Here is a 27489-nt window from a genome sequence, read left to right on the forward strand (position 1 = left end):
TATATATACATAGTGAGAGAGAGAGAGAGAGAGAGAGAGAGAGACACTAGATTGCTCTACCTTTTTTAAACCTGTGTGTCATAGTCCACTAAGTCTGCATCTTAGTCTCCTAAATGATAGTCTCATATATCTTCTCTCTTCTATTCTGAATATTTAATTTGTTTGACCCACTCAAAATCATCATTCAGTATTCTAAATTTTCCATGCTTTCTTATCACATTTTTCATCAAAAATTTCACAGAACTTCCATTCTGTTTTCTAGATCAGAAGTGCCTTTGCAATAGTTTAGCCCTTCCCTCTCTACCTCATCTCTCTACCCTATCCTATCCTTGGGCCCCACCTGGGAGAAAACTATGTATGTACAACCTTAGTGGTTACCCCCTCCTCTCCCCACCTCCCCAAAGGCCAATGTGTACGGTTTCTGTGGCTGCCTCGAGGAAGACGACGACAGCTTTGACAGCGCCCTGCTCTGGATGATGATCTCTGTTTTAGTCACTCACTTCTGTCATTATTTGTCTTTTCACTACTGATTTATATGGCTTGAGAAGAACCATATTCTAGCTTTAACCCTTGCTAGTTTCTAATGACATAATTCATGAGCTTTCTACCTCTTCAGATGACTTAATAATTTCAAGTTGTCTTATTTCCTTAAATAAAAGATATGTTTCTTTGGTGAATTGGGTCTCACACCCAAGCTTGTTAATGCCTGGAACCTGTAACAGCTGCTTGGTTTTCTCTCAGTTGTAATTGTCTGCCTCATTCATTGGCTGCAAACGGTCTCCTCATTACCTGGAAAGTCATTTCAAATGCTATCTGTTCTTTTACTCATGGTCACATCCTTTTCCCGTCCATAATGACTTTCATCAAGACTAATTCACTGTCCTCCTGATTGGTTTTCCTACCTTTGTCTCCCACCTCACATCATCCATCTCAGCACCCAGTTTTATACATATTTGTAAAAAGATTAGTCCTTTACTGTGTAGAGGAAAAGTTCCCATAATTTTCTGACAAATATATGATACAGATATCTGTGATATGTATGATATATTTGAGGTGACATGGTGTGATACATGATTTTGTATATATATGATAATACGATGATGTGATATAATGTGATATATGATTATACCAATATATATGATAATGTCTAAAGGCCTTAAAATTTCTGCCCATGGTATACTTCTTTAATTTTATGTTTCACTGTTTTTCATCCATGAAGTTTTAGCTACTGCTTTCCAAACAGTTTATGTTGGTGAGCCAAGGTTGTTTTCATCACTTTGAATCAGCAGACTCCAGTTTGATAGTCAGCTGTGCATCTGGATCAAGTAACTGTGATTGGGGCTTTGGAGTGTGATCCAAATTCAAGGAAACAGGGGAGCTTCTTTATTGTTAATAAGTTAATACAAGTGTAAGTGTGATACAACAAAGAAATAAGTAAAATAACTTGTTTTTTAATTCTCCAATGACTGTTTGATGGCTTTGTAGTATTAAACTTCATTGTGTCAACTTGATTGGTGTGGGAGCCCCCGAGAGAATTAGTAAAGCATAATTGTGGGTTTGTCTGGGTGATTCTTAGATGTGTGACCTTGGATATTATATCTGGTCCCTGGCCCTTTCCTCTCCGATGCTGTTCTTCTGCTCTGCTTCCAGGAACTAAGCATCTTTATTCCATCTGTCTTATGATGTTTCTGCTTTGGATCCAGTTATCCATTGAATGCACTGTATCTGAGCCAAATTAAAGCTGTTCTCCTTTAATTTGTAGATATTGTCAGGCCTTATGTGTCTGGAACAGAAAAGCTCACTAACAGGAAATTGGAACTAGAGAAGTGGCATGGTTGTTGTGACTGAGCTAGGACATGCATGTGGGTGAGAAGTCTTTGGAACTGGTTTATGTGAGGACTTTGGAGAAGTTCGGAGCAGCAGACTACAGAAGCCCTAGAATATGATAAGCAGTATCTGATGGGGGATTCTGTCGGATCTCAGAAGACCGGAATGCTGATAGCAATGTGAACATTGTAGCTGTAGCAATGTGAACATTGTAGAGGTGTAGCTCATGAGGTTTCAGTTGGGAACAAAGGCTCTATTAGAAACTGGATCAGTGGCTATGCATGTTTCATTCTGGCAAAGAATTTGCCTACATTTTATCCATGTCCTAAGGCTTTCTATGAGGCTGAATTTATTTTTTTAATTTAAAAATTTAAAAAACTAATAAAACAACAATGAAGACCAAATCAAAGCAACAGATATGTTGAAGATAACATTGTTTACTCTTATCTTCAACGAGGTTGCTCATTCCACCAGACATAAGAATGTAAGATGGATCATAGGAAGGACAGTAACACATAGTAATAAAAAAAAAAATTGGAAATGATGCAGAACTTCACCATACAAGATGGTAGGAGTTCAACAGTGATTCTTATACTGCATATGGTTGTTTTCAGATCAGTCATTCTGATTATCAGATTCAAGTGTGCAAAATTGGTCAAGAGAAAAGAAAATTTTAAACATTGGCTGTTCCTTTCAGTAAACCACAGACATCAGCAATATACCTACCCCAGCTATCCTTGTATATAGATATAAATTTTATTTTTCATTAAAAAAGCACCTAAAACAGCAAATACAAAAACAAAACAGCATAGAGAACAATAACAATGATACAGAATTTCAAAACGTGATAGGATATTAACAATGGTTATTATATTACATAATGTCATCTTCAAAATGGTTGCATGTATCATCAGATATAGGCATGCAAGATTGATCAAACAATTACAAATTAACCGTTCCTTTCAGTACACCAACAGTTATCAGTAGTACAATTATCCTAACTATCCTGTGTATACATACACATATTTTTTCCTCTTCCTGTCTTTTTCTTCTGCCCTCCTTCATCCCAGTTGCTCCTTCCTATCTGAGCAGTTTCTTTTCCCTTTCATGATATCTATTGTATCTTTCAGATTTTATTTACTCTTTCAGGTTCTTACAGTAGGGAGGAAATATGATGTTTACACATGTGAATCTGTTTTATTTCACTTATGAGTATGGTCTCTAGTTGCATCCATTTACCTATAAAAGCCTCTAGTTTATCTTTCATTATAGCTGAGTAATACTCCATTGTATAAAAATACTACATCTTTTTTATCCATTCCTCAGTTGGTGGACATTTGGGTTGTTTCCAAGATTTAGCTATTACAAATTACACTGCTATAAATATGGGAACTCAAAAGGAAACCCATAGACTGAAAAATCAAAGGGTGGAAAAACAATTCTCCATGCGACAGGAATGCAGAAAAAAGCAGGAGTAGCTACTGTGTTTGCAGACAAGGTGAACTTCAAACCAATAATGTTCAAAAGAGATAAAGTCAGTATATTCTTGTTAAGGGAAAACTTCAAGAGGAAGAGATAACAATCATAAATATATATATGCATCAAATGTAGGAGCACCCAATTATATAAGACAAATTTTAACAGACATGAAAAATCAAATACGTAATAACACAGTTGTAACTGGGGATTTTAATACCCCATTGTCACAAAGAGATAGATCAACTAGACAAAAAATTAGCAAAGAAATTATAGAACTAAACCAAATGTGTCAACAAATGGACTTAGTAGACCTTTACAGAATATTCCATCCAACAAAATTAGAATACACACTCTTCTCAGTTGCGCATGGGACATTCTCTAAAATAGACCACATGCTAGCACATAGAACATGCTTAAGTAAATGCAAAGGAATTGAAATTATCCCATGCATCTTATCAGACCATAGTGCATTGGAACTGGAAATAAATGATAAGAGAAATTGAAAAGCTCTGTAAACACATGGAAATAAAATAACACCCTCCTGAACAACCAATGGGTTGTCATCTTCAAAATCAAACAGAAATGCAGCTACAAACTACTGGAACCTGTGGGATGCTCATTGCTTTCATTAAGCAATCCTCAGAGGGAAATTTATAGCAGTGGATTCCCACATCAGGAAAACATAATGAACACAAATAAACAACCTTATGTTATACCTTAAATTTCTAGAAGAAGAAGAGCAAGTTAATTCCAAAGCTTGAAGAAGGGAGGAAAGTATAAAGATCAGAGCAGAAATTAATGCAGTTGAAACTAAGAAAACAATACAAAGAATTAATGAATCAAAGAGTTGATTCTTTGAAAAAATAAATTGATCAACCCCTAGCCAGCCTTATCAAAAAAAAAGGAAAGAACTCAAATCCATGCAATAAGGAATGAAAAGGGTGGTATCACTACAGATCATATAGAAATTCAGAAGATCATCAATACCTACTTTGAAAATCTTACTCTCATTGGAAGGAAAGCACAGAAGAAATGGACAAATTCCTAGATACATATGAATTACCAAAGCTGGATCAAGAAGATATAAAAATCTTGAATAACCCAATATCAGCCAATGCAGTTGAAAATGTAATAAAACACTTACCAACAACAACAACAAAAAAAAAAACCAGGTCCTGATGGAGTCACAGCTGAATGCTACGAGAAATTTAGAGAAGATTTAATATCAATTCTTCTCAAACTCTTTAAAGAAATAGAAAGGGAAGCAATTCTCCCAAAGTCATTTCTGGAGGCAGGTGTTATCCTGATACCAAAGCCAGAAGAAGAACTAACCAAAAAAGAGAACTTTAGGCCAATCTCCCTGATGAACATAGACGCAAAAATTCTCAGTAAAATACTAGGTAATAGAATGCAGCAAATCATCAAGAAGATAATACACCATGACCAAGTGGGATTCATATCAGGAATGTAGGGATGGTTTGATACGTGCAAATCAATCAGTGTAATACACCATATCAACAGAACTAAAGACAAGAATCGCATCATCATCTCAATAGATGCAGGACAAGCTTTTGATAAAGTGCAACACTTATTCATGATAAAAGCCGTACAGAAAATTGGCATAGATGGACTTTACCTCAATCTGTAAAAGCCATCTATGACAAACCAACAGCCAACATCATACTAAAGAGGCTGAATTTAAAGGGAGAAGATGTGAAGAAAATTTCAAATCAGCCCAATATTCAGACTATCTCATGGAATCTACTCGCTGCTTCTAGCCAAATTTATAGTGAAGGTTAGCTTCTTACTCAGGAATTCTAGGTCATTTGTTACTCATACCATTCAGTTGATCCTACATTCAATAATGACTTACAGTATTTCTTGTATGTTTTAAAATTTCTTTCCACTTTTCAGATATCAGGAGTAAAATGTGCTCATTATATTAAGTTCAAACAAAATTAGAAGATTTATTATAAGGAATAAAAATTCTATTTTTCATGTAGAATTTTAGTTCTACCTCCCACAGATTAATACTGCTAATAGTTGTTTTTTAAATTTTTTTTTGAAAAATAGTATACAATGTCATGCTATATATAGTTCTAAAACTTACTTTGCTGTTTTTGGCAGTGTTTGTGATCTGACTCAGGCACTCATGCCTGTAGGCAAGCACTTTACTACAGAACTATATCCCCATCCTTAAAACTTACTTTTAAAATTAAATCATATAGTATTCTGGAAATCTTTCAATGTCATACCTTAGCATCTTGCTTTTCTTGTTGCTGGGACAAAATGCCCAGCACCACCAAGTTAAAGAAGGAAAGATTTATTTTAGCTCACAGTTCACAGAAGTTTCATTCCATAATAAAGTAGTTCCAAGGCAGGCTTGCATGGGAAAGGGGAATGGCAGAGGAGAAGCAGTTCATGGTGTGGCAGGTGGAAGGCAGTGACAGCAAGTCTTTCTTTCCTTCTTATTCCATTCAGACTATAAGCCCATTGGTCGCTTCCACTCATACCCAGGATGACGCTTCCTGTCATCTACACCCAGAACTATGCTAAAGTAATCAGCAAAGTAATGCAGTTATCACACACACTTAATCTATATTCATACACCCTAGATCCAGCCACCTCTGAGAAGCCCCACCTATGAATATATGATGTTAGGGGGGACATCTAGACACAAGCCATAACATGCAATGAGCTAGGTTATTATTTTAATGGTTTCTAGATTTTTCATTATTAAATGAATTATTATTTAATAGTTGCATATGAATAGCCAGACTAGACTTAGATAGACATATACTTTGTAATTCTAAATCCTGATATGTTCTCACATGTGAGAAACCAGTATCATGGTACCTTTGTTCACAGACTTAATTCTTTCCATGATTCTGGTCCTGGAAAGAATTGAGTTTGTCAATTGAGGCACCACTGTACAGTGAGAAGAACTCTCACTTTATAGTTAAATTGGTAATAGCTCCATTCTTATTTCCACATCCAGTCCAGAGGTGCAATAAAGTTACACATGTTTTCCAAGGACAGCATATATAGGGTGCTTGCCGATAAAGTGAGTGCCCTCGGATATGAGAAGTTAGGTGCAGCCAACTTCTTCATTTTTGCAGTGATTATAGGTGCAGATATATTGGATCCTACCATCCCTGCCAGGACTTGACGTGACAGCCAGCAGAGCTGGGCCCAAGCCCTGGTCAGTGGATTGCATAGCGTTTACTAGCTTTGCTTTATCTTGCTATCTGTTGAATATAGTCCCAACTTTATCACTACATGGGTTTTATAATGTATTATCTGATATAAAACTACAGCTACTTATTTACCTTACTGTGTAGTACATTTTTTACTCTGTAATAACCCTTTTGACACTACTGATAACAGAACAAAAAGGCAGCACACATTTAATAGTACTGAATTTGATTTTTTTGTGTAATTAAGTTTATTGGTACATTTTATATATACATAATGGTCATATTCATCATAGGGAATTTGTACTTGTACATGATATATGATTTACTGAAAATAATTAATATGTAAGTCACATGCCATGTAATGATATAACTGACTTCATGAACACAAGACTGAAGAAGAGGTTGGGGGAAGACTTCCATTAGGCAACTGTGAAGTTCTAGCAACCTCAGGAGGAGTTTGGGCCTAGCTTAGCAAAACAATGAGCCGAGCATGGTCTTATGTGCCTGCAATCCCAGCACTCGGGAGGCTGAGGCAGGAGGATCATTGCAAATTCGAGACCAGCCTAGGCTACAAAGTGAGCTCAAGGCCAGCCTAAACTGCATAGCGAGACCCTGTCTCAAAAGACCAAAACAAAAAAAAAAAAGGAAAGAAAAGAAATGTTCCTAGAAATATCATGCAGTTGGAAACTTTTAGATATGTCTATTAAACTTCAAAGAGATAATCCTTAATATAGTCTTATATACCAGAGTAACTTTGTGTGTGTTTGTGTGTGCATGCATGTGTGTGTGTTTGTGTGGTCCTGGGGATTGTTCCCAGGTGCACTGATCTACATCCTCAACCCTTTTAAAAAGTTTTTGAAATAGGGTCTTGCTAAGTTTACCAGGCTGGGCCAGAAATTTTGATTCTCCTGCTTCAGCCTTCCAGACTGATGGGATTATAGGAATGTTCCACCACGCCTACTTCTTTCATTAGTAACTTCTAATATTCTTCTACTGATTATCATTATCATCTTCACTCCAATTTTTAAAAAATTTACTTTGTGTGTCCAAGGGAACATTGATTAGTATAGAGCAGATGTTTTGCTATCTTGTCAAGAACATCAGCTTTATTTTAATTAATAGAACTCTTCTAGACACCTGATTTTGAAGTCAAGTCAATCCAAAGCAATTGAAAAAGAATCAATTGAAAAAGAATCTCTTTGGTTTTTATTTTAACTTTCTCAGAAAAAATTTAACTGTTGCATATTTTTACATATTAGCTGTTACATTTCAAAAATCGTATCAAGGATGTATTCTATATCTTTTGACTTTAGTAATTAAAACACTTAAATTAGGTAGTTCTCTGCTTATAATCAATAACTACACATTATCTCTTATAAGTTCATTTTGATCCCTTAGCTTTGGTATGTGATTCATCTTTTAGTAGATAAATGCTGGGTTCTTTCATCACAATTACAGTCATTGGTCTGATAATCCTGTGAGTCAGTCTACACAAAACAAGAAGCTCATATCAAACTCCTGGCAGGTTTAGTTAAAATTAAAATGCATGCTCAACTGTAGAGATTGTCAAGTGTGGAAATAATATTTGTCCAGCTGGACAGCTTTCTTTTGTAGTTGCTAAATGAAAGTTGAGATTCTGTCTGCTCTTTGAAAGCTTCTGTGTCATGAAGGTAATTTGGACTGTTTGTGGTTTGACAGGGATTATTAAAATCAGATGAAGTGAAGGGAAGCAAGTGTGAGAAAGCGAAATTGACACTGACACTCTCTATTATTTGCAGCTTGGATCATGATGACTATGTTGATATGATAGATTCACTGTTGAGATATGTTAAGCAGCAAATAAAGTAAAAAGCAAGCACAGTGATGGGTTTTTAGATTTAACATGAAGAAATTCAATATTTACTTTCACTGATGCTTTTTAAATAGATTTTCAAGTCATTTCCTATGAATTTGTTTTAACCATCAACAAATTAGCTTTCTATTGAACTATAAAATTAAACAATATACAGCCAAAGCTATATGATAGATAATTAAATATTAAAGAAGTAGATCACATGATTATAGTCTTAGGATTACAAAACTGAAAACATCCTTAGGGTTATTTTTGTCTAATTTCCCTCTGGGACCTGATAGTTCCAACTGATCACACTTAAATTTTATTGATTTAAATGTAAACTTGTGATTTTTCACTACAGGTATATTATTATATCTTTTAAATTTTTAAAATGCTTTAAGTTGTTTTTAAAATATCATTTACAATTACTTAAACCACATTATAGATAACTTGTTTCTGCTTAAAGATAATAAATAAGGTTGTATTATTTATTGCCATTAAATGTTATTGTCTGCATGATGAAGTATATACCTTCCATAAATTTAATTTAGTACTGAAAACATCCTTTGTGGATAGGAGGAATTATAGGTAGGAGGCAGTTTCAATGTCAATCAGTTGCAGAAAACTATAATTAAATTTGAAAAACTATTTACATAAAACAAGGTAAAGAGGCTGGAGTTGTGCTGTGTATTGTGGAAAACCTTCAGTGCTATTTAATGAGAGCAGTAAACGGACGAGATTTAGTTCGTAAAATGAGGAGCTCAGGTGCCCTGTGCAAAGCAGATACCAACTGAGTGTCCTACAGTGAAATTATTTTAATCCTGAGACAGACTGCCTGGAGTTGATGCAGACCCTACAGGACTGCCCTGTCTTCAGATGCCCGCCACAGGTGGTTTCCCCAAATGGCCCACACTTTATCCCAGCCAAGTACAAATTGAATACTTGTTACAACTCCCTCTTTCAAGTTTTGTAATTCAATAGAAAGCCTCCCAGAACTCAGGAAAGCCCTGCACTTATAGCTACACTCAGGAGAAAGGATACAGCTCAGGAACAGCCAGGTAGAAGAGCTGCTTAGACAAAGGTGGGGTGGGCTGTGGCATAGTTTCCACATGTTCTCTGGGGGTGCCAGCCTCTTAAGACATGAATATGTTTCTAAAGCTGGAATCTCCTTGGACCGCTTTTATTGAAGCCATGACTGAATCATTAGCCATTGGTGACTGGACTCAGTTTCCCACCCCTCTTCCTCTTTGGATTCAGAGGAGTGTGGGGGAAGCAGGACAGGGACCTGATAGTTCCAACTCAGCACTCTGGTGTCTGGGACCGCTGATCTTTCCCCTTCCTAAAGCCAACTGCAGGCCCCCAGGAGTCACCCCATTAGCATAAATTCAGGCATGAATAACAACAGATATTTCTATCACTTAGGAAATTCTAAAAGTTTTTGGAGCTGTGTGCCAGAAGGAGGCAAAGAAGCAAAAGGTCAAATACATATTTCTTATTACACCATAAAATGTGAATCTTAGGAGCCAGATAGGAGGTTTCTCCATCTTTTTCACTAAAACATAATGTTCACATTTGGGACACTGGTAACAGACGGAGGGAAAAGTAACACGTTAGAACATTTGGTGTCCATTTAAAATATTTGGGAGAGAAAGGGTCAAAGAGTCAAATGACCATTTAATGCAGAGCTCAGCAAACTTGTCTATTATAGAGGACCAGGTAGTAAATATTTGGGGATTGTGTACCACATAAAGCCATATATATATATAAAATTTATTTTTTATTTTGACAACACATTAGAAATATGGAAGCCATTTTTAGCTGCCTGGTCACACAGAAACAGCCGTGCCATAGGTTGCTGGCACTTGATTTAAGATACAGGGCCAAAGGATAGCAAGATTAGGTTCATCTGAAAAGAAACCATTATGAGGAAGATTCTTGTATGAAGTTCTAGACATGTGTAATTGTCTACCGATTTCTTGGAAATGTGTGCTGGGGTTTGGAAGAGGGCCTGAAGACGGAGATACAGGTTTTGGGTTTTCAGCACCGTGATGGTAGCTGGAAGCAGGTGCTCAGTGAAAGCATGTACAATGGAGGAGAGCTACAGACTCAGCATGAAATGCATAGGAAGAGAAGAAAGTGCCATAGAAAGGGAATAGGGCTGTCTGGGAGCTCTGCACAGTGAAAACCATAGGGAGAGATTTCTGTCCTCAAGTCTGAACAACAGCAAATCCATTGAATCAAATAACATTTTAAAAGTTTAAGAAAAAACTACTACCATAAAATCACAAAAAAGCAGCAGGAATTTGCATGAAGAATGTTCAGTAAGAGTATTTAAAATGAGAAGCAGGTATGGTGTGGGCTGAGTAATATCCAGGATCTATAACCAAAGAGGTTAATAGTAAAAAAAAATACACTAATTCATGTAGTGTAAGTTTTCATGGGAACCTGGAGATGCAAAGATACAAGGAAACGTGTGTATTTTTATGGGCAGCCATGAGGAATTATAATTAGAGGACAAAGAATCTGATACAATTGTAGTAAACTGGGTGAACACAGCAAGGCTTGTTTGTTCAGCTCATCTGTGTCTCTCTGTCTTGCTTTCCTTGTGGTACAGAGAGGCATTTGCAGTTGTGGCCTGCTGCAGGGAAGGACAGGAGGAAGGTATAGAAGGCCTTTCTGCTTCAGCTGTTCTGTCAGGAGCTAAGGGCGTATTTTGGGTAATGTGCTTTGAAGTTTATCATAGGTCTAGAGAAAATATCTGCAGTGACTATCTGTGCCTAATGGTGGAGATGAGAGAAAGTAATCAAGATGACTTTTAGTTTAGCAAAAACTACTCTGGTTAATTTAAGCAAAAAACAACACTGAAAAGTAGGAGTGGCCATTAGGCAGTGGAGCAGGGAAAAGATTTGAGCGTATCTCACAGAACCGAAAGAAAATTATATGTGCGGTCGTTCAGAAACCAGGATCTGTACAGTTCCGGGGTCTCAGGCAACAAAATTCATGTACTTTCTCTTGGGAGGCTAGAATTACCTTCGTTGGTTTATCACCAGTGAGTCCCCGACCTTGCCTTCATTCTCAGCTTCAAAATTCAGTTCGTATGTGTTTAATGGCTTAAGCATGAAGCAATTAATTATGATGAGGAAAGCTAGGTTCTGTAACACAGAAGTGGACCCACATATTATGTCCGCATGTTATGTGTGAGATAAAAGAAAGGAATAAGCCAGCCAGCTACCCAAAGTGGTGTCTCCCCACACCCACGAACAGATGGTGTGAGACAAGAGAACTGGAAGGAATGATACTTAGGAAGGTTGTCAAGAGATGAGTTGATTTCAGAGAAGGAGTAGCTTTCAGTACCACAGAGCGCAGAGACTAGGAATGACAGGAACTGAAAATCACTCTGTCAGTTCGTCCTAGGGGTTGCGGCGGAAACCACGTTGCTCTGAGTTGCAGAGTGGTAAAAACACAGAATTGAGAGATACAGACTCCTACTTAGAGAAAGTACGATCTGCAAGGAGCGGGGGGGGGGGTCCCAGTGAGGGTTGTATTGATTTCTGAAAAACAAGAACTTCGAATATGTTTATAATCAGTTGAAAGAGATATGATAATGTGAGACTAAGATAACTCAAGGAGCAAAGTCATAAAAGGGTAGGATTTTTACAAAATCAAATTAATGTTAATCTAATTAACCATATCTAATATTTTAATAATCCCACAATAAATGACCAGCTACTTAATACTATTGGCAGCAATTTAGAATTTCTTAAATCCTTGGAACATGCTTTAAGAGCCTTAAATCCTTTAGAATCCCTCATTTTGATATAAAGTGACCAAAATTAAAATCATTATCTAATTATTAAAAGAACAAATGTAATTTACATCTCATAAGCTATGTTTACTACACCCAGCTGATGCAGAATACAACAGCCATTTTTAAGTGCTCCATAATTTAATCTCTCTACTAATGTGATACATCTTTTCTAAATTAATAAGCTGTTACTGTATTTGAAAATGCATTAACCCTATGACTTGTGGCATTATTTAGTTCTAATCTGAAAATATATAATAATTTTATAACTTTAAAATCATGTGAAATGTGTGACTGCAAAGTTATAAAAGGATGATAAAACTAAAATTCATTTTCACTGTATCTTCGTTTCACTATTCTATTAAAATTAGAGATGGCTAAGATTATGTATTGAAGATTGTAAAGAGTTGCTAAAATGAAAATATTTTCAAGAAAGAGCAGTGCATCAAACAATAAAGCAATGTCAGACTTGGTGAGTAAATCATATGACAATTAATTCTGTTTGCTTGTCAAGCTACAATACAGTATTCTGACTGATCCTGTCAATTTCTACTTCATACATGCACATATATAAATCATTAGTTGAAGAGTATTTCATATTTTAAAAGAGTGATTTTTAATAGTTGCAGTATGTTAATATGAGTACCTACCAGATATATATTGATATTTTAGACTATTTAATTATAGTACTCAGAGCTTCCATAATTATTAGCAGAAAGCATAGCAATCTATGAAGGGAAATCTAATATATGGATGAGAGTTGGAAAAATAAATAGAATAAAAGGTTGTTTTCTACCAGAAGATTTCAGTGTATAAGTATTACTGACTATTAACAAACTGTGATCCATTTGAATATATTTCATTCTTTTGGGGAGGCTAAAACATTAGGATTTCAACTGCTAGTAGGGAAAGATATTTCTGAGAATTCTATATCATAGAGGAACATCTAACTGTGAAAAAAACATATTTTTTGCAACTATATAGGTATTACAATAAAGGACATGTATAATGGTTCTAGGAAAAACTGTCAAATATATGTGGCGGAAAACAAATCATATTTGAGAAGTAAAATAGTTGAAGGTATGAATTTATACTGAGATATACTTTATAACATTGTGATTAAGCACAATTTTGAAGTAGTCTAAATCCTAGCTCTGCACCTTCCTATCCAAGTGCTGGTGAGCATGCTATGACCCTTTCTCCTTTCTGTAGCTAGGTGTGGTGGTGTGTGGCTGGGGTTGGGGAGAAAAGGGAAGGGAAGGGCAGGGCAGGGAAGGTAAGCGAAAGGAAGAGAAGGGAAGAGGAGGAAAGAAGGGGAAGGAAGGGAATGGGATAAAGGAAAAGAAAGGAGATGAACCTGTGCATGCCTCAGTGTCTACATCTTCAGTGTGGAGATTATAATAGTATCTACCCTATAACGATGCTAGGAATTAAATAAGTTCATTGCTTTTAATTTTTGGTGCCGGGAATTGCACTCAGGACCTCGCACGTGCTAGGCAGGCACTGTGCCGCTGAGCTACATCCCTAGCAACAAGTTCATCTTTATAAAGTACTTAGGACAATTCCTGACTCAGATAAGTGCTCGACTGAACTAGCTATTATCATTAATGTTATTATTATTTAGCCATCATAACTTTATTTCTCAATGAATGAGTTCACTGAACTACATAAAATTTGTCCGAAGTAGTGAAGATTAAATTTTGAATTGTATAACGCTAGTAGGATTTTGTGAAGGATGCGGGATGAATACTTACGACCATCTGTAAGTGGAAAAGTGAAAATGAGCCAAGTCAAAAGAAATGGCTAAGCTAGGTTTTTAGTTTTACTTTGCTGTTTAATCAAACAAACAGCACAAGCTATACCAGCAATGTGATGGTTTGTGTCTAGATGTCTCCCCAAAGTCTCATGCAGGCACAGGGTTTTTTCAGCAGTGGCTGGATCTAGAGTGTGTGATGCTGGGATTAAGAGTGTGTGATTTACTAAATCAGTCCACTGATTGCTTTGTCACTACCCTAATCTTGGCAGGCTGGATAAAATAAAAGGGACAGAAAGAGGCTTGTCTCCTCTCTTGTTGCTTTTGCTGTCTTCCGCCACTATGAACAGTTGCCCTTCGTCATATGCCACCCTGCCTTGGAGCCAGCCAATTATGGACTGACACCTCTACAAACTGAGCTAAATACACCTTTCCGTATTTAACTTTGGGTGTTGGGTATTTTGTCTCAGCAATGAGCAAAAAGCTAAGACAAACAGTACAAAGAGTAATACGAAAGATACAGAGAACACAAGGGATGATAATAGATCAAGGTTGCACATTTCCTTCTGCAGCTCTGATTCCCCTCTTCCTTATAGAGGCATGTCACCTCAGTTGGCCTCAGACATCTCTTGTTGAGTGGAGTCTGCCAAGTCACAGGAATTTGGATACCTGGATTAGCTGCTTCTTAAAATGATATAGGGGCCTGGGGGTGGTTCATGGTTGTACAAGGAATCTACTCATTACTGAAAAAAAAAATCACTTTTTGTCTCACATTTCTCTTTTCTCATATCATTTCTTGCTAAACTATAGATTCTAATTTATCTTTCCATGTGACTAGACTGAGGAAAGAAAACCAGAAGACTTAAAAATGGATCTCTAGCCAGGGAGGGCAGTGCACACCTGTAATCCCAACTTCTCAAGAGGCTGAGGCAGGTGGATCACAAATTTGAGATCTGCGCAACTTAATGAGACCCTGTCTCAAAAAAACACTGTAGTGGGCAAAGTGGTGGGTGCCTCATTACTTGGGAAACTGAGGCAGGAGAATAGCTTAACACTAGGGGATTGAGGAGAGTCTGTGCAATGTAATGAAACCTTGTCTCAAAAAAATGAAAGAACAAATGAATGGATCTAAGCATCCAAGAGAAAAAAAAATGATTGTTTTAATAATGAACAAAATAGATCAATTCAAACAGCTGACTTGGGCATTCAGAAATGTATCCTTCTACTTCCTTATAGAATACAACAAATTTATACCTAAAGCCAAATAAATCTATCCACATAATTGTGTAAATGAGGAACATGAGCTCTCTCCCTCTCAGGAGACTGAGTGATGTATCCCAGGTCACTTACGGTTTAGTAGTACTAGGGTCAGGACTCAAATCTACCGATTCTTGGTTCATGACATTTAGTGTTAAATGTGTTGTGTTATAATGCAACATTTAAAACTTGTTAAATTGTATATGGGTTGTCATTATTTTTAATTAGTCAGAACACACTCCTACCTTACCACGCTCATTAACAGTGTTTATTCTGTGTTAGACACAGATATTGAATGGTAGGACTTCGTGTGAGCCCAAGCTAGTGGACATATCAGTTTCATTGTGTCCACAGATGAGAAAGCATGTGAGCCTCCTCACTGGACTTTTCCACGGAGGAGGAATTACATGATCCTAATGTTTCTCCTTTCCTTACTTGATTTCACTGTGGATTTCTTCCCACTGGTTTGTTTTTATTGCTTCTCTCAATTTTTTAAAGCTGCTATTGGCTCACCATAAGAAGAATCACATGCTAGAGTTTTATTGTTGAAAAAACAGAAAAAGAAGGCAAAATAAGTCTTCTTACTGTTAGACTGGTTTAAATAAAGAAAATAGACCATAGCAATAGAGAGATGTTATAAAATATGGTGAAGGACAAGTGAGATTCCAGAATGACTTTTATGGGCTTTTTGGGGTCACATACATGTGTATTTTGCACTGTTTTATTTTAATGTTTTCTGGCAGTGTTTATAATATGTTCATTTTTATAATCACTGTTGTTGGCATTTTATAACTCAACAGTTCCATTTTATTTTATTTTATTTATTTTATTTTTTTTGGTTTTTCTCCGGTACCAGGAACCGAACTCACGACCTTGCGCTTGCCAGGCAGGCGCTTTTGCCGCTGAGCTAAATCCCCAGCCCCAACAGTTCCATTTTACCTAGGGCTGAAAATTGATCTACAGATGTTTCACTTAGATATAATTCTTTAATCATTTTAAAAGACAATAATTGATAATTAATTGTCCATTACTACTCATTAGAAATATTAAGCACTGCTTTTTAATCTTATGTAAATAATGATGAGAAAACATATGAAGGAAAATTTTAAAGCCATATTGTGGAATGGCAATTCAAAAAGTTACAGTTTGAAAAGTTAGGGCTTCCATTTTTGATTGATCATTAATTAGAGTTTTCATATTAAATTATTATTATCTCCTGAATAATAAGTTAATAGTTGTAAGTATAAAAAGTGAATACAAAGCTTTGTCTTAATCTGTAGCTTTACATCCTCTTTTTTTTTCCCTCTAAAGTTTTAAAAGTAGTTTTACCTTTGTGATATACCACTGAAGTATTTGCCAAACTAATTGGACCCCTGGTAATTCACTTTTACGTTATGGAGGTCATACTTACCTTTTACTTAGAAAATAGTAGTGATTGGTGTCTGAGCCTTGAGCCCACTTACTGCATGAGGATTCACTGCCATATTAACACAAAAACTTCCATAGCCAAAGGTTAGTGTCACCTACCCTGCTCCACCCTCCGTCCTTTATTTCTCACTTAGCCTTCTCATTTACTCCAGCTAAATTTCTTACCCCATTAATTCTTTTTGACCATTTTCCCCTTATCCTATCAGAAACCAGTTTAACTTTTTTTTTTTGGTACTGGGAATCGAATTCATGACACCCCTTCCTTCCTTCCTTCCTTCCTTCCTTCCTTCCTTCCTTCCTTCCTTCCTTCCTTCTTTCCTTTCTTCCTTCCTTCCTGTCTTAGATACTTTTCCAATTTCTGAGACAAAATACCCTACACCCACAAGTTAAAGGAGGAAAGATTTGTTTTGTACACAGTTTGTAGAGGTTTCAGTCCATAGTTGGCTGGCTCCAATGCAGGGTGGCACAGAAGACAAGCATCACAGTGGAGAAACAACAGTCCATGGTGTAGCAGGCAAAAGGCAGCAAAGCAGCAAGCAGCAGCAGCAGCCTGCTTTTGCTTTCTCCCTTTATATTCCATACAAGCTATAAGCCTATTAATTGGCGTCCCCCACACACAGAGTGGGACTTCTATTATCCACACCCAGGACTATGCTAAGCCAACCAGTGGACTAATTCAGTAACATACAACCTTAATCCCAGTATCATACACCCTGGATCAGTGACGCCAAAGCTTTTAGATCTTTCAGTGATGACAGTCTGCTGTATTGTGCTGTGGGTTCACCACCACAACCCTAAATCCAGTCAGCTCTAAAAGGCCGCATGTATGAGCACATGAGGCTTTGTGGGGACATCTAGGTCCCCCCAAGGACCTAGGAGCCATAAGCTTTCTTTCCTCCCTCCCTTCTCGCCTTGTATTCCAAGGATTGTGAGAAAGATATAGACACAATAAAATAGACTATTACTTCATTTCATTCTGTTACTAATGGGTAAAATCAATTTTCAAACAGAATGTTGAATTTGATATACACTAAACAATATGATTTATAGAAATTCTAAGTGGAGTGAAGAAAAGTTACGAAACCTTCTTATGAAATAAGTATAACTCCTAATTTATATGTTATTATGTCTTTTTATATATGTTGTCTTAGAACTATAGCCTTTTAGAAATTCCAGTGAGGAAGATTAATTGCCAAACTTTCTCCTAAAATATGAAATGACAATGTTAATGTTTAAAATAGTGATGTTACCTGATAGCTCCTCTTAAAAGTGACTTGCCAATTCAATGGTACTGGGTTCTGGGTTGCTCACCTTTCCTTCTGCAGTTGGATTCCAGGTTCTTCTTGCCTCAAACAAAGAACTGAATAAGCAAACAAGCAAAAAGCAGTGGCAGAGTTTATTTGAAAAAGTAGAAGTAAAGTGTGAGGGAGAAACTGGCTCTGCAGAGTGAGCTTGGGTGGAGTAAAAGAGATTGAAAAAAACAAGATAAAAGAAAACCTTTGGGAAAGCAGGGTGGGCTGTCCAGAGGAAAGCCAGAAAAGCAGGCTCTTCTTGGTATCTTTCTCCTTTAATACGGCCCAAATCTTGGAACCCACCAGTAATGTTTACATCCATGTCCTGGGAGGCAGTGCTGGGATCTTCCGCCTCAGGCTGAGTTCAGGTCCAGGTTATCCTATTGAAAACCTGCTGGAGTTCCCAGAAGTCTATGTGCAGAGCTTTGGGAGCAGTTCTGTGTAAAGGTGCTGAGATCTTGTTACTAAAGAGTCACACCCATAAAACTAGTAGGATTAGAAGTCCCATTTAACCCAGCTATTCCCCTTCTGGGCTTTTTCCCAGAAGAATTAAAGACATCATACCGCAACGATGTACGTGCACCCATGTTTATAGCAGCACAGTTTGTTATAGCTCAATCTTGGAAACAACCCAAATGCCCATCCACTGAGAAATGGATAAAAAAGTTGTGGTATTTTTATACAATGGAGTATTACTCAACTGTTACCCTGTATCACTTTGAATGTTCTCCCTTTGATTTGTTTATGTTTGTGATACTGGTATGCTGCTACTGTTCTATTTTTTTGTTTGTTTCTCATTTACTATTTTTAAAATAAAAAAAAAGATTTGTGTTTGCACAGAGTTAGTGCTGTAGAAATAGTTTACAAGAAAGCAAATAGACTTGTATTTGCTTCCCAAATTAAAAAAAATCACACCTACTTCCCCAGCCACTTTGCCACACCCTAATCTCCTATGTCAGCAATAGCTAAGCATTAATAGTCTGCAGAAGTCAATATTCTTTAAAATTTATTTAGATAATTATGAATGAAATACACATTTTTTTTTTTTTGAGACTGCATCACACTGGCCATGAACTTACTATATAGCCCTGGCTGGCTTCAAACTTGCTGTAGTCCTCCTGCCTCCGCTTCTTGAGTGGTGAGATTACAGGCGTAGGCCACCATTCTCAGCTTGTAATACACATTTTTGACTATGTACATTTTGAGGAGAATTTAAAAATAAAAGGTGTTTGTATTTTCCTTCAGTATACTTAAACAATTTGCTCAATCATTAATATCCAGGAACCAACTGTCTTGAGTAAGTAAGGAGATTCTTATATTACATGCCTAATTATTATGTGTCACTTGTGTTTTCATGTTTGATCTCCTTATAATCTCACAAATGTGAGAATGTCCTGTCTTTTAGCACTAGGTTTAGGAAGGGTTCCCTTAAGAAAAACAAAACAAGCCAGGCATAGTGACAAATGCATGTGATCACTGCGTATAGGAGGTTAAGACAAGCAGATTGTAAGTTTGACGCCAGCCTAGGGTCCGTATTGAGATCAAGACTGCCTGAACTACACATCAAGACCTTGTCTCAAAAAATGAAACAATTCCCAAAACAGCAACGAAAACATAATCAAGTACACAACTATACCAAATGTGCATGGAAACCTTATCAGCAGTCTCTCATTCATTCATTCATTCATTTAGGCAGACAGTGGCTCTTAACTATCATAGCTGCATATAGTATAGAGTCTTGTTTTGTTCCTTGATCCTGGGGTTTAAATCCAGGGGCCTTCTACCACTGAGCCACATCCTCAGCCCCCCACCCCCCAGCACCCTTTTTAAATCGTTTTATTTTGAGACAGGGACTAGCTAAGTTGCTCAGGTGAGACTTGATTGCCTTTTTAAATGTCTAAAATTTTCTTGTAATATTTAATGGCATATTGCCAGAAACTTTAAGTGACTTCTTATCCTTAATACATTCTTAATTATTAGCCAATCCAATCACTAACTTCTCTGGAATGTCTTGCTTTAAGCTAAAAATTACCATTTCCATTGTCATAGTCTCTACTGTTATCTTTTAGAAGTTGTTTTCTTGTGAATACAAAGCCTTTAACTATTATGGAGGTTGATTATGTGCAATGAAGAGGAAAGAACAGAGCACAGCTGAGGTGTGGAGTGTAGGCTGGAACCCTTAAACCACGCAGATCCCACTCAGTGGCTCTCAGCACATGTGACAACTTGTCAAATCTGAGTGCCGAATCCACACGTCCTGAGAAGCTAATTTTTAGAAATTTCTCTTATTATATATCCTGGAGTGTGCCCATGTTCCACTAAGAAATATATATATATTCATGTGTGGAAGACAAAAGCAAACCATATTAGGTATCAGACAGACAGACTGTCACCATTTCATGAGAATTTCTTGTAGGATCAGTCTTGGCCACAGTCTTCTAGTTGGGTGTTATGACTTCATATTATTTAATGTTGCATTTAATTTGCCAGCATTAGCATTTCAAAATAGCTATATGTCACATAAGCAATCTACATTGCTTTGGCCCACACCTATTTGCAAAGACTACACTAAGTTCTGAATGTTTAAATCTCATAATTTTTTTCATGTGCCTTAGAATGGGGAATGTAAATATAGAAAATTCTGAAGGCGCAGGACTAAAGACACATATTTGCTTTTCCTCTGTCCTGAAATCCTAATGAAATATGTAAAGACACATAGAAAAGCAGCACTGAAAGAAGTACAAGGAATATTCCTGGAAGGGGAAGGTATAGAAGCTCAGCAATGAAGATACAGGAGGCATGAAAACCACACTCTACATTCTGCAAGAGGGTGTTGCTTTAGTAGTAAGACCCATGCTCTGAAGAATGCCAAATTCATAGAAAAAGTAAAACATGAAATAGGCCGCAGGGTAGCCATCAAGGAGCACAGGAGCTAAAGAAATGTTCTCAAGGAGTCGCACAGGTCTGCACCTACCTTGAATTATGCTGTTGCAGTTGCCTGTTGAGAATGTAAACAAAGCTGACCATCTAGGTGATTAATATACACAGAATGGCTGTTGATCAGAGTGTGAGAACCCAGCTTACTTCCTGACCTCCAAAAAGGCCTGGGAGAGAATAAAGAAGCAGGTCAAACACTGAGTGAAAAGAGCTAGTTATTCCAGTGTAGGTTTAATGTTTGCTGGGTCACTTGTGCACGTCATCAACTAAATGCTTTCTCTCTTTGAAAATCCTTAGGAGAAGCTTGCCCATAGCTATCCATTCCTTGTTTCTTAATCAACCGTGCTACCCAGGAGGAAAAGACTTTTTGGGTAAAACAATCTTTATAATGATAGAGAAAACCCTGGGTAATATAGGAGTGAAGGGAATTCCCCCTCCCCCTAAAAGTCTAAATTTGCAGAAACAAACTAGCCATACGCAGTTTAACTGGAAGAAAAAACCACAAATTTATTTATGTGGCCTGGGGACTTCACAGGAAGGTGAGGACCCAGCAGCTTAATGAGGTTCAGAGCCTTATATACTCTCATGGTGTGGAGGGAAGTGGGGGAATTTGGCAGTTTGAGGGCTAGGTAATAATTTTTAGGGTAAGTTAGTAGGACAGCTGTTTGTAAATGATCATCGTTGGAAGCTAGGTAGGACTGGAAACCATCACTTTTGGCAGAGTCTGTGTAGGCAGATGTGACATTACTCAGTCTTCTTTCCTACAAATATGAGTTTAATCTTCACTGATTGATATCAGAAGGTGGTCCAAGACAAGACAATTGTGCAGTACTTCTTTTGGAAGAGCTTTCTTCAGTCAGATAAAGGAACATCAGAAAGAGCCTCTTCCTACATAAAAAGAATTAAGAAGTATTATGTACATGTACCAACTCCCTGTGATGAATGCAATTTTATATACTAATAAAAATAAAAGTTAAAGAAAAAGCTTCTTACTAAAATGGAGAAAAACGAAGGTCAAAGAGAGCGTGCTTCTGAGCAACTTCGAAGGTCCTCCCAGCTCCTTTAATTCAATGCTCAGTGTACCGATCACCATACTCAGGGGTATTCTGCACCCTAACACTAGCTACCAATATGTATCAACCTACTCTTGTTGGTAAATAAGAATGGACAACCAAGAATCATTCAGACTTTTGAAGCAAATCAGTAACCTGGAAGAGAGAATGGAAATGTACCAAATGAACGATAATGACAGAAAGGGAAGCTGCCAGTCAAAGATTATGACCTCTATCAGTTAGCTTTCCACTGCTGGGACAAAAAACCTGAGATAAACAACTAGCATTTGGGCATTGGGGAGATTTAGTTAAGATCTACACCAAAACTCCAGCCATAGTGTAGTTTTCCCAGAGTCAGCAGCCCGGCCACTGACAGCATTTCTGAGACACCTTAGCGTCTGGGTAGAATCACATGCCTATTACGTGGCTAACGTAATGAAGAAGTGCATTTCCCCACCTATCTCTTCTTCCTCGGAGTCTTCATCCTGCTCCCTGCCACAGCTCCCATTTTTAGTCTGGCTCGCTACTCTGCTGCACTTGTCCTCCTGTGCTCTTTTACAAAATGCATCTGTTGTTATATTTTAAAATCTGTCTCTCACACCAGAGTAAAGACTTCTTAAAGGCAGGAACTGCTTTAACTCTGCAGTTGTATCCCAGCCTCAGCAGCAGTGCCTGCTGCCTATTAAACAGTCAGTAAATTACACCTAAAGAGTGAGTGAGTGCTTGAGGCTTCTGAAGTGGCAGTGTGCATGTGCCTGAGGGACTAACATACCCTTCACATCTCAGGGGTGCAAGAGGAGCTCCAGGAGAATGTTTCCTTCTTCATTTATAAATACACTGGGGATGAGGCTTTTCACAAGCTGAGGCTAGAATTTACAGGTCAGAATCTTGACAAGGAAGGTGTGGAGGTCTGGCTGTACTCACCCTGTTTACAAAGGTTGCTGGGCCTTCTGATTTCCTCTGCAGCTCTCTGGTACAGTGAGAAGCAGCCCGATGTAAGCAATCTCTGTGGGTGGCTGTGGTGTTCAGCTTTCAAACCTCACGCAAGTGGGAAAATGAAGTTACACATCATAAACTGATAAAACACTCTACCTGGCTTAATAGTACCTTAGTTCCTCCCACTCCTGTATCTCATTGTGTCTATAAATAGGAATGACTATTTTTGATTTAGGATCACAACTTGAGGTGGGTTTCTTTTTTTCCCTCCCTGTTTTAGGCTAACTGACACGTTCTGTTATTTATTCTTGGTTCCTCAGAATGGATTGTGTAGATGAATATCCCTACACTCCTTTTGACCTACAATGTTTGTTAAATTCATTTCCTGGAGACTCAGAGTGTAAGCAGATCTTCAGTGACATCGATGAACAGCTCGAGCAAAATGCTGCCAGGTAAATAGCAATTTTTTAAAACAAGTTATTTTCATATTTTGTTTACATAAAATTTACCTAGTCTGGTTTTACTGTTTCCTGCTCTTAGATAATTTTAGGTTTTAATTATCATTAACTTTTCTGAAAAATACTAGTTAGACTCTCTTTCTTAGAATTTTACACTATTGTTTTCATCTGATTAGTACTTTAATAAGAGGCACTGTCTTCAGACAGGCAGATTAGTTTATTAAATCACTATTAATGGTTTCTTGGAATTTTGTATTTCTCACTAATACATGTTCTGTGATAGAAAGGAATTTGTCTGTAAATGTTTATGTGCAGGCTATAAGATAGCGCACTTATTTGAATCCTTTTGGTCAAAGGTTCTAGTTCCTCAGTTGTGGGTTAAATGTGCAGATCGTACTAGAAATTTCTATTGTGCAATGATACATAGCATTTCCTTTTTAAAAATTTAACATGTAGTTCAATTGGTTCAAAGAAAGTGAATGAAGCAAGTGAAATGTTCCTATGGCACTTTTCCTCCAGCTTTCCTGAGACAATTCTTCATCATAACAGGAGCTTAAATGAATTCACTAGTAAGCATATTCTTGGGGACTTATACTAAAAAACAAAGTCTCCTTTCTCAAAAATCCTCTCCATGAAATAAGTGGAGAAAGGCAACATTTTTTTAACGATTAAACACTAACCCAGAATATAAAATGCATCACAAACAACTCACTAAGAGAATTACCACAACAGAAAGGAACCTCATGAATATATATATATCTCACCAATATATATATAGCCAAATATGTATGTCCAGCTAGACACAATCTATTACATATGTGTTAACAAGATGAGCAATTGCTAATCCTGAAGTAGGAAGACTGACAACACGTTTTGTCACGCATAGTTCATCCTAACTTTACCATAGCAGTTGGGGAGACCACCTGTGTTGGTAGAATTTATTTGAGGTGAAATAAACTTGTCATGTCTTTTGGACAGGAGGTAGTTTGGCAAAGTAGAGCCAGTTGCCCACTGAAGGTAGGTGCTAACACTCCCTTAGAACTGGGGGCAGGGCAACTATTTCTCTGGATATTTGGTTCCAACAATGTATTTCTCAGGTTCCTGAGAAGAATACCAGTGGGTCACAAAGCTGACAAAAGTCGTGATTAGTCTTCCAAAGGGTATGTGTCAAAAAGATGAAAAGTACTTATGTTAACTTTTCTAAGGCAAATTATATAAGGAAAAGTTAAGGAGGGAAAATTTTTCCTTTAATTTCAATAGGGAGAATTAAACATTTTAATTTGTGTTTGTCATTATACATACATACATAATATACATATATTTAACGACACCGTCTATATATAATTTACCCATATTGATGAGAATGTATATTTGATGTTACATATAACTATATAGAACTTTAGTGTCATTGTATATTTTTGTAATTTTTATTTTATACATTTATAAAATGACATGATATGATAGAGTTTTTAATGTAGTGGAATTTGCAAGTGAAAATAGTATTTGCTTAAATAGATTAACAGTTTGTTTATCTAGATTTCAGATGATCTTTTTTTAAAATTGGAAATTTTTTTAACTGGGAATGCTTTTTAGAAGATAAACTTCTCCCTTTACAATGGCATTTAGGCTCCATCAAAACAAAGCAAGTCACTCTACTGGAATATTTCCATATATTGCTTCATTTTTATATGTTGAACCATCTGTACTTAATTTTCTGCCCTACTTGGTCAATAAAAAATCATATTTAAAAATAAAACAGTGATTAAGATATTGTATTTTGCATTGTAAATTGTTATTTAGATTGAAACTTAGATGTTAATATTAAAAAGAAAATATAGTACAGAATACAAGCATATAATTTCAAAATTAAAAAAATATTTTATTGCCCATATATTAAAATGAACCTAGAGCAGAACCACCTCAAGTGACCATTGATCTTCTCGAGGGATAAAATAAGGGAGGAGCTGTACAGGCTATATGCTACATTTAGAATCAAGTCTATTTTTCATCAAATTCAATTATGTTTTTATTATACCCTAGAGAATAAACATAATAGTATAGGGTATATATATTTTTAAAAATAAAATACTGAATAATAACTATGGTTCAAAAGAGCATAAATCATTTATGCACTCATTTATTGCCTTCTAACAGAATAGCTTTTAGAAAATTGTATGTCATGACAAATCAGTTATGCCACACTTACACCGCAGTCGCTGAATTACCCGTGGCATTTTTGTATTCTAACAGTTCTATTTATCTCCCAGTGGTGTACATTGAATAAGTAATGAACGCTGGTATGATATGGATTTTCCCCAATACTTTTAAAAGAAAAAAACATTAGCAATTCATTTTTAAATATAGTAGTTTTTTCTTGCTCTTGAATTTTTAAAGCTGTATTTCTTACAGTGACCCTGACATCTCAAGTGTGAATTGCTTCCCTCTTCTTAATATCATCAAATTTTATGAGCCACGGGATCACTCACCTCCCCAAAGCAGTGATTCCCTAGAAAGGACCGGTGTGCCCGGGGTCACTGAACCTTCACCTGCCCTTCAGGAGAGGCAACCTTTCTCTCAGTCCATTCTCACTTTTACGTCCTTGTTTCCATTCAAGTCAGAGCTGGGCCACGCGTGGTTCTGATGAGAGAAATCAGTGACGATGAATCATTTACTTTGAACACACAGCACAATTGATAATGAGGGAGTAAATAACCTGCCATGGAAGAATACTACCAATGCCGTAGCCACAGACGCGGTTAGTTATCTAACTGAAAACTGCACACATCCCTGAAATGCATTCTGACCTGGCTGGAACTTACTAGTTTAATAAGATCTCAGGTACAGACTCTCTTGGGTTCACAGTATAGCTTTTTTTTTTTTTAAGCACAATATAGCTGATTTTTATTCTCTTAGTGTCGAGTTGCTTTTATTTTTTTGTTGCTTTTATTTTTTTCTGGTACTGAGGGACTTTGGTATCCAGGGCCTTGCATGGAGCTACATCATCAGCCCTTTACTTTTTCTTTTGAAACAGGGTCTTGCCAAATGGCCAAGTTGCCCAGGCTCAGCTTAGATTTGCCATCCTCCTGCTCCGGCCTCTCAGAGTGATGGAATTATAGGTGTGCACCTCCACGCCCATGTATTTTTCTTTATTTTAAAAGTTTATTTTACGTTTTTCTTTTCTAATTATAAACAACCTCTATGTCTAAGAGAGCCTATTTTGCTGATATGATGTCCGATATCTACTTTTTTTTTCTTTTTTAATCTAAAGAAAAAGTAGGAAGTACTGCCAGGGAAGGTACCATTTGTCTTCATGGATAATATTGGATAAATGTTTTCTACAAATTGAATTATACTTATTAATGGGAGGATACATAGCCCACAGATGATACTTAATTCCCACATACTGCTTATATATTTTGAGCTTATATGTGAAAAAAAATTAGAGTTTTCCATAGGATAGCATAGAAGTCTGGAAGAGGTAACTGAAAGAAATCTGCAAGTAATCTACCAACTGTGGGCTGCGTGTGGCAGAGCCACACATCCACTAATGCACACACAAACACATATATCAGTACATTTTGCAACCATGCATATAGCATAAAATGAAATTCATTTGGAAGGCTGTAGTATACAGTATATTATTTTTGGCAGTATTTTCGCACTTAATGAGTGCTCCTTTCTTCCACTTTTCTGCATTTGTATTTTGGAGGTTTCTTTATTTCCTTCTCCATTTGATAGAACCCTGACCACTCCTCCTGTCCCGCTGAACAAGGCCACGCTACAGGGGGTGAAAACAGAACGGGGCCACTTCCCGCCTGTATCTCGGAGGCCACAATAAGAGCTGAATATGCTTTCCAGGTGCCTCTGCCTGGGCCCTGTCCAGTGTGCTCTGTCTTTCTCAGGCACACAGCGTTCTGGGCCCCAGCACTCAGTGATGTAAACTTTGTGTGGGTCTGTTCATACTTCCCACTTTTTAACCTTCTCCATTCCTCCCGGTGAAGCTTCACCGTGAGGTCTGGTACCGCTTGTAGGTAGAGGTGTCAGTGAGCGGGAAGAAGACCAGCTCCTGTCTCTCAGCGGCAGTCTGATGCACCCCCTCTCCTCAGCCTTTTCTGTCATTATTAACTACATGACTGCGGATGTCTGTGGCGATCCTCATTCCTTTCTTCATATTCCTACAGAGTCTTCAGTTCTTCTCTTTAAACCTCTGCATTAGGCTTTGAGATGAGCAGGG

The 27489-nt window shown here is 37.1% G+C and overlaps 1 protein-coding gene across 8 annotated transcripts in view; it reads left to right on the forward strand.

Annotated features, from left to right (window-relative positions):
• Positions 1 to 27489, forward strand: part of Kiaa0825 (KIAA0825 ortholog) — a 384762-nt gene that overhangs the window by 19924 nt on the left and 337349 nt on the right. For all 8 annotated transcript variants that reach the window (XM_005382250.2, XM_013512985.1, XM_005382255.2 and 5 more), the window contains exon 2: positions 23118 to 23249. In XM_005382250.2, the coding sequence (XP_005382307.1) occupies positions 23119 to 23249 (131 nt within the window). In that variant the 5' untranslated portion in view covers position 23118. The remainder of the gene's footprint in view (positions 1 to 23117; positions 23250 to 27489) is intronic.

This window comes from Chinchilla lanigera, unplaced genomic scaffold, assembly GCF_000276665.1.
Source record: "Chinchilla lanigera isolate Chin_1 unplaced genomic scaffold, ChiLan1.0 scaffold00017, whole genome shotgun sequence".
NCBI lineage: Eukaryota > Metazoa > Chordata > Mammalia > Rodentia > Chinchillidae > Chinchilla > Chinchilla lanigera.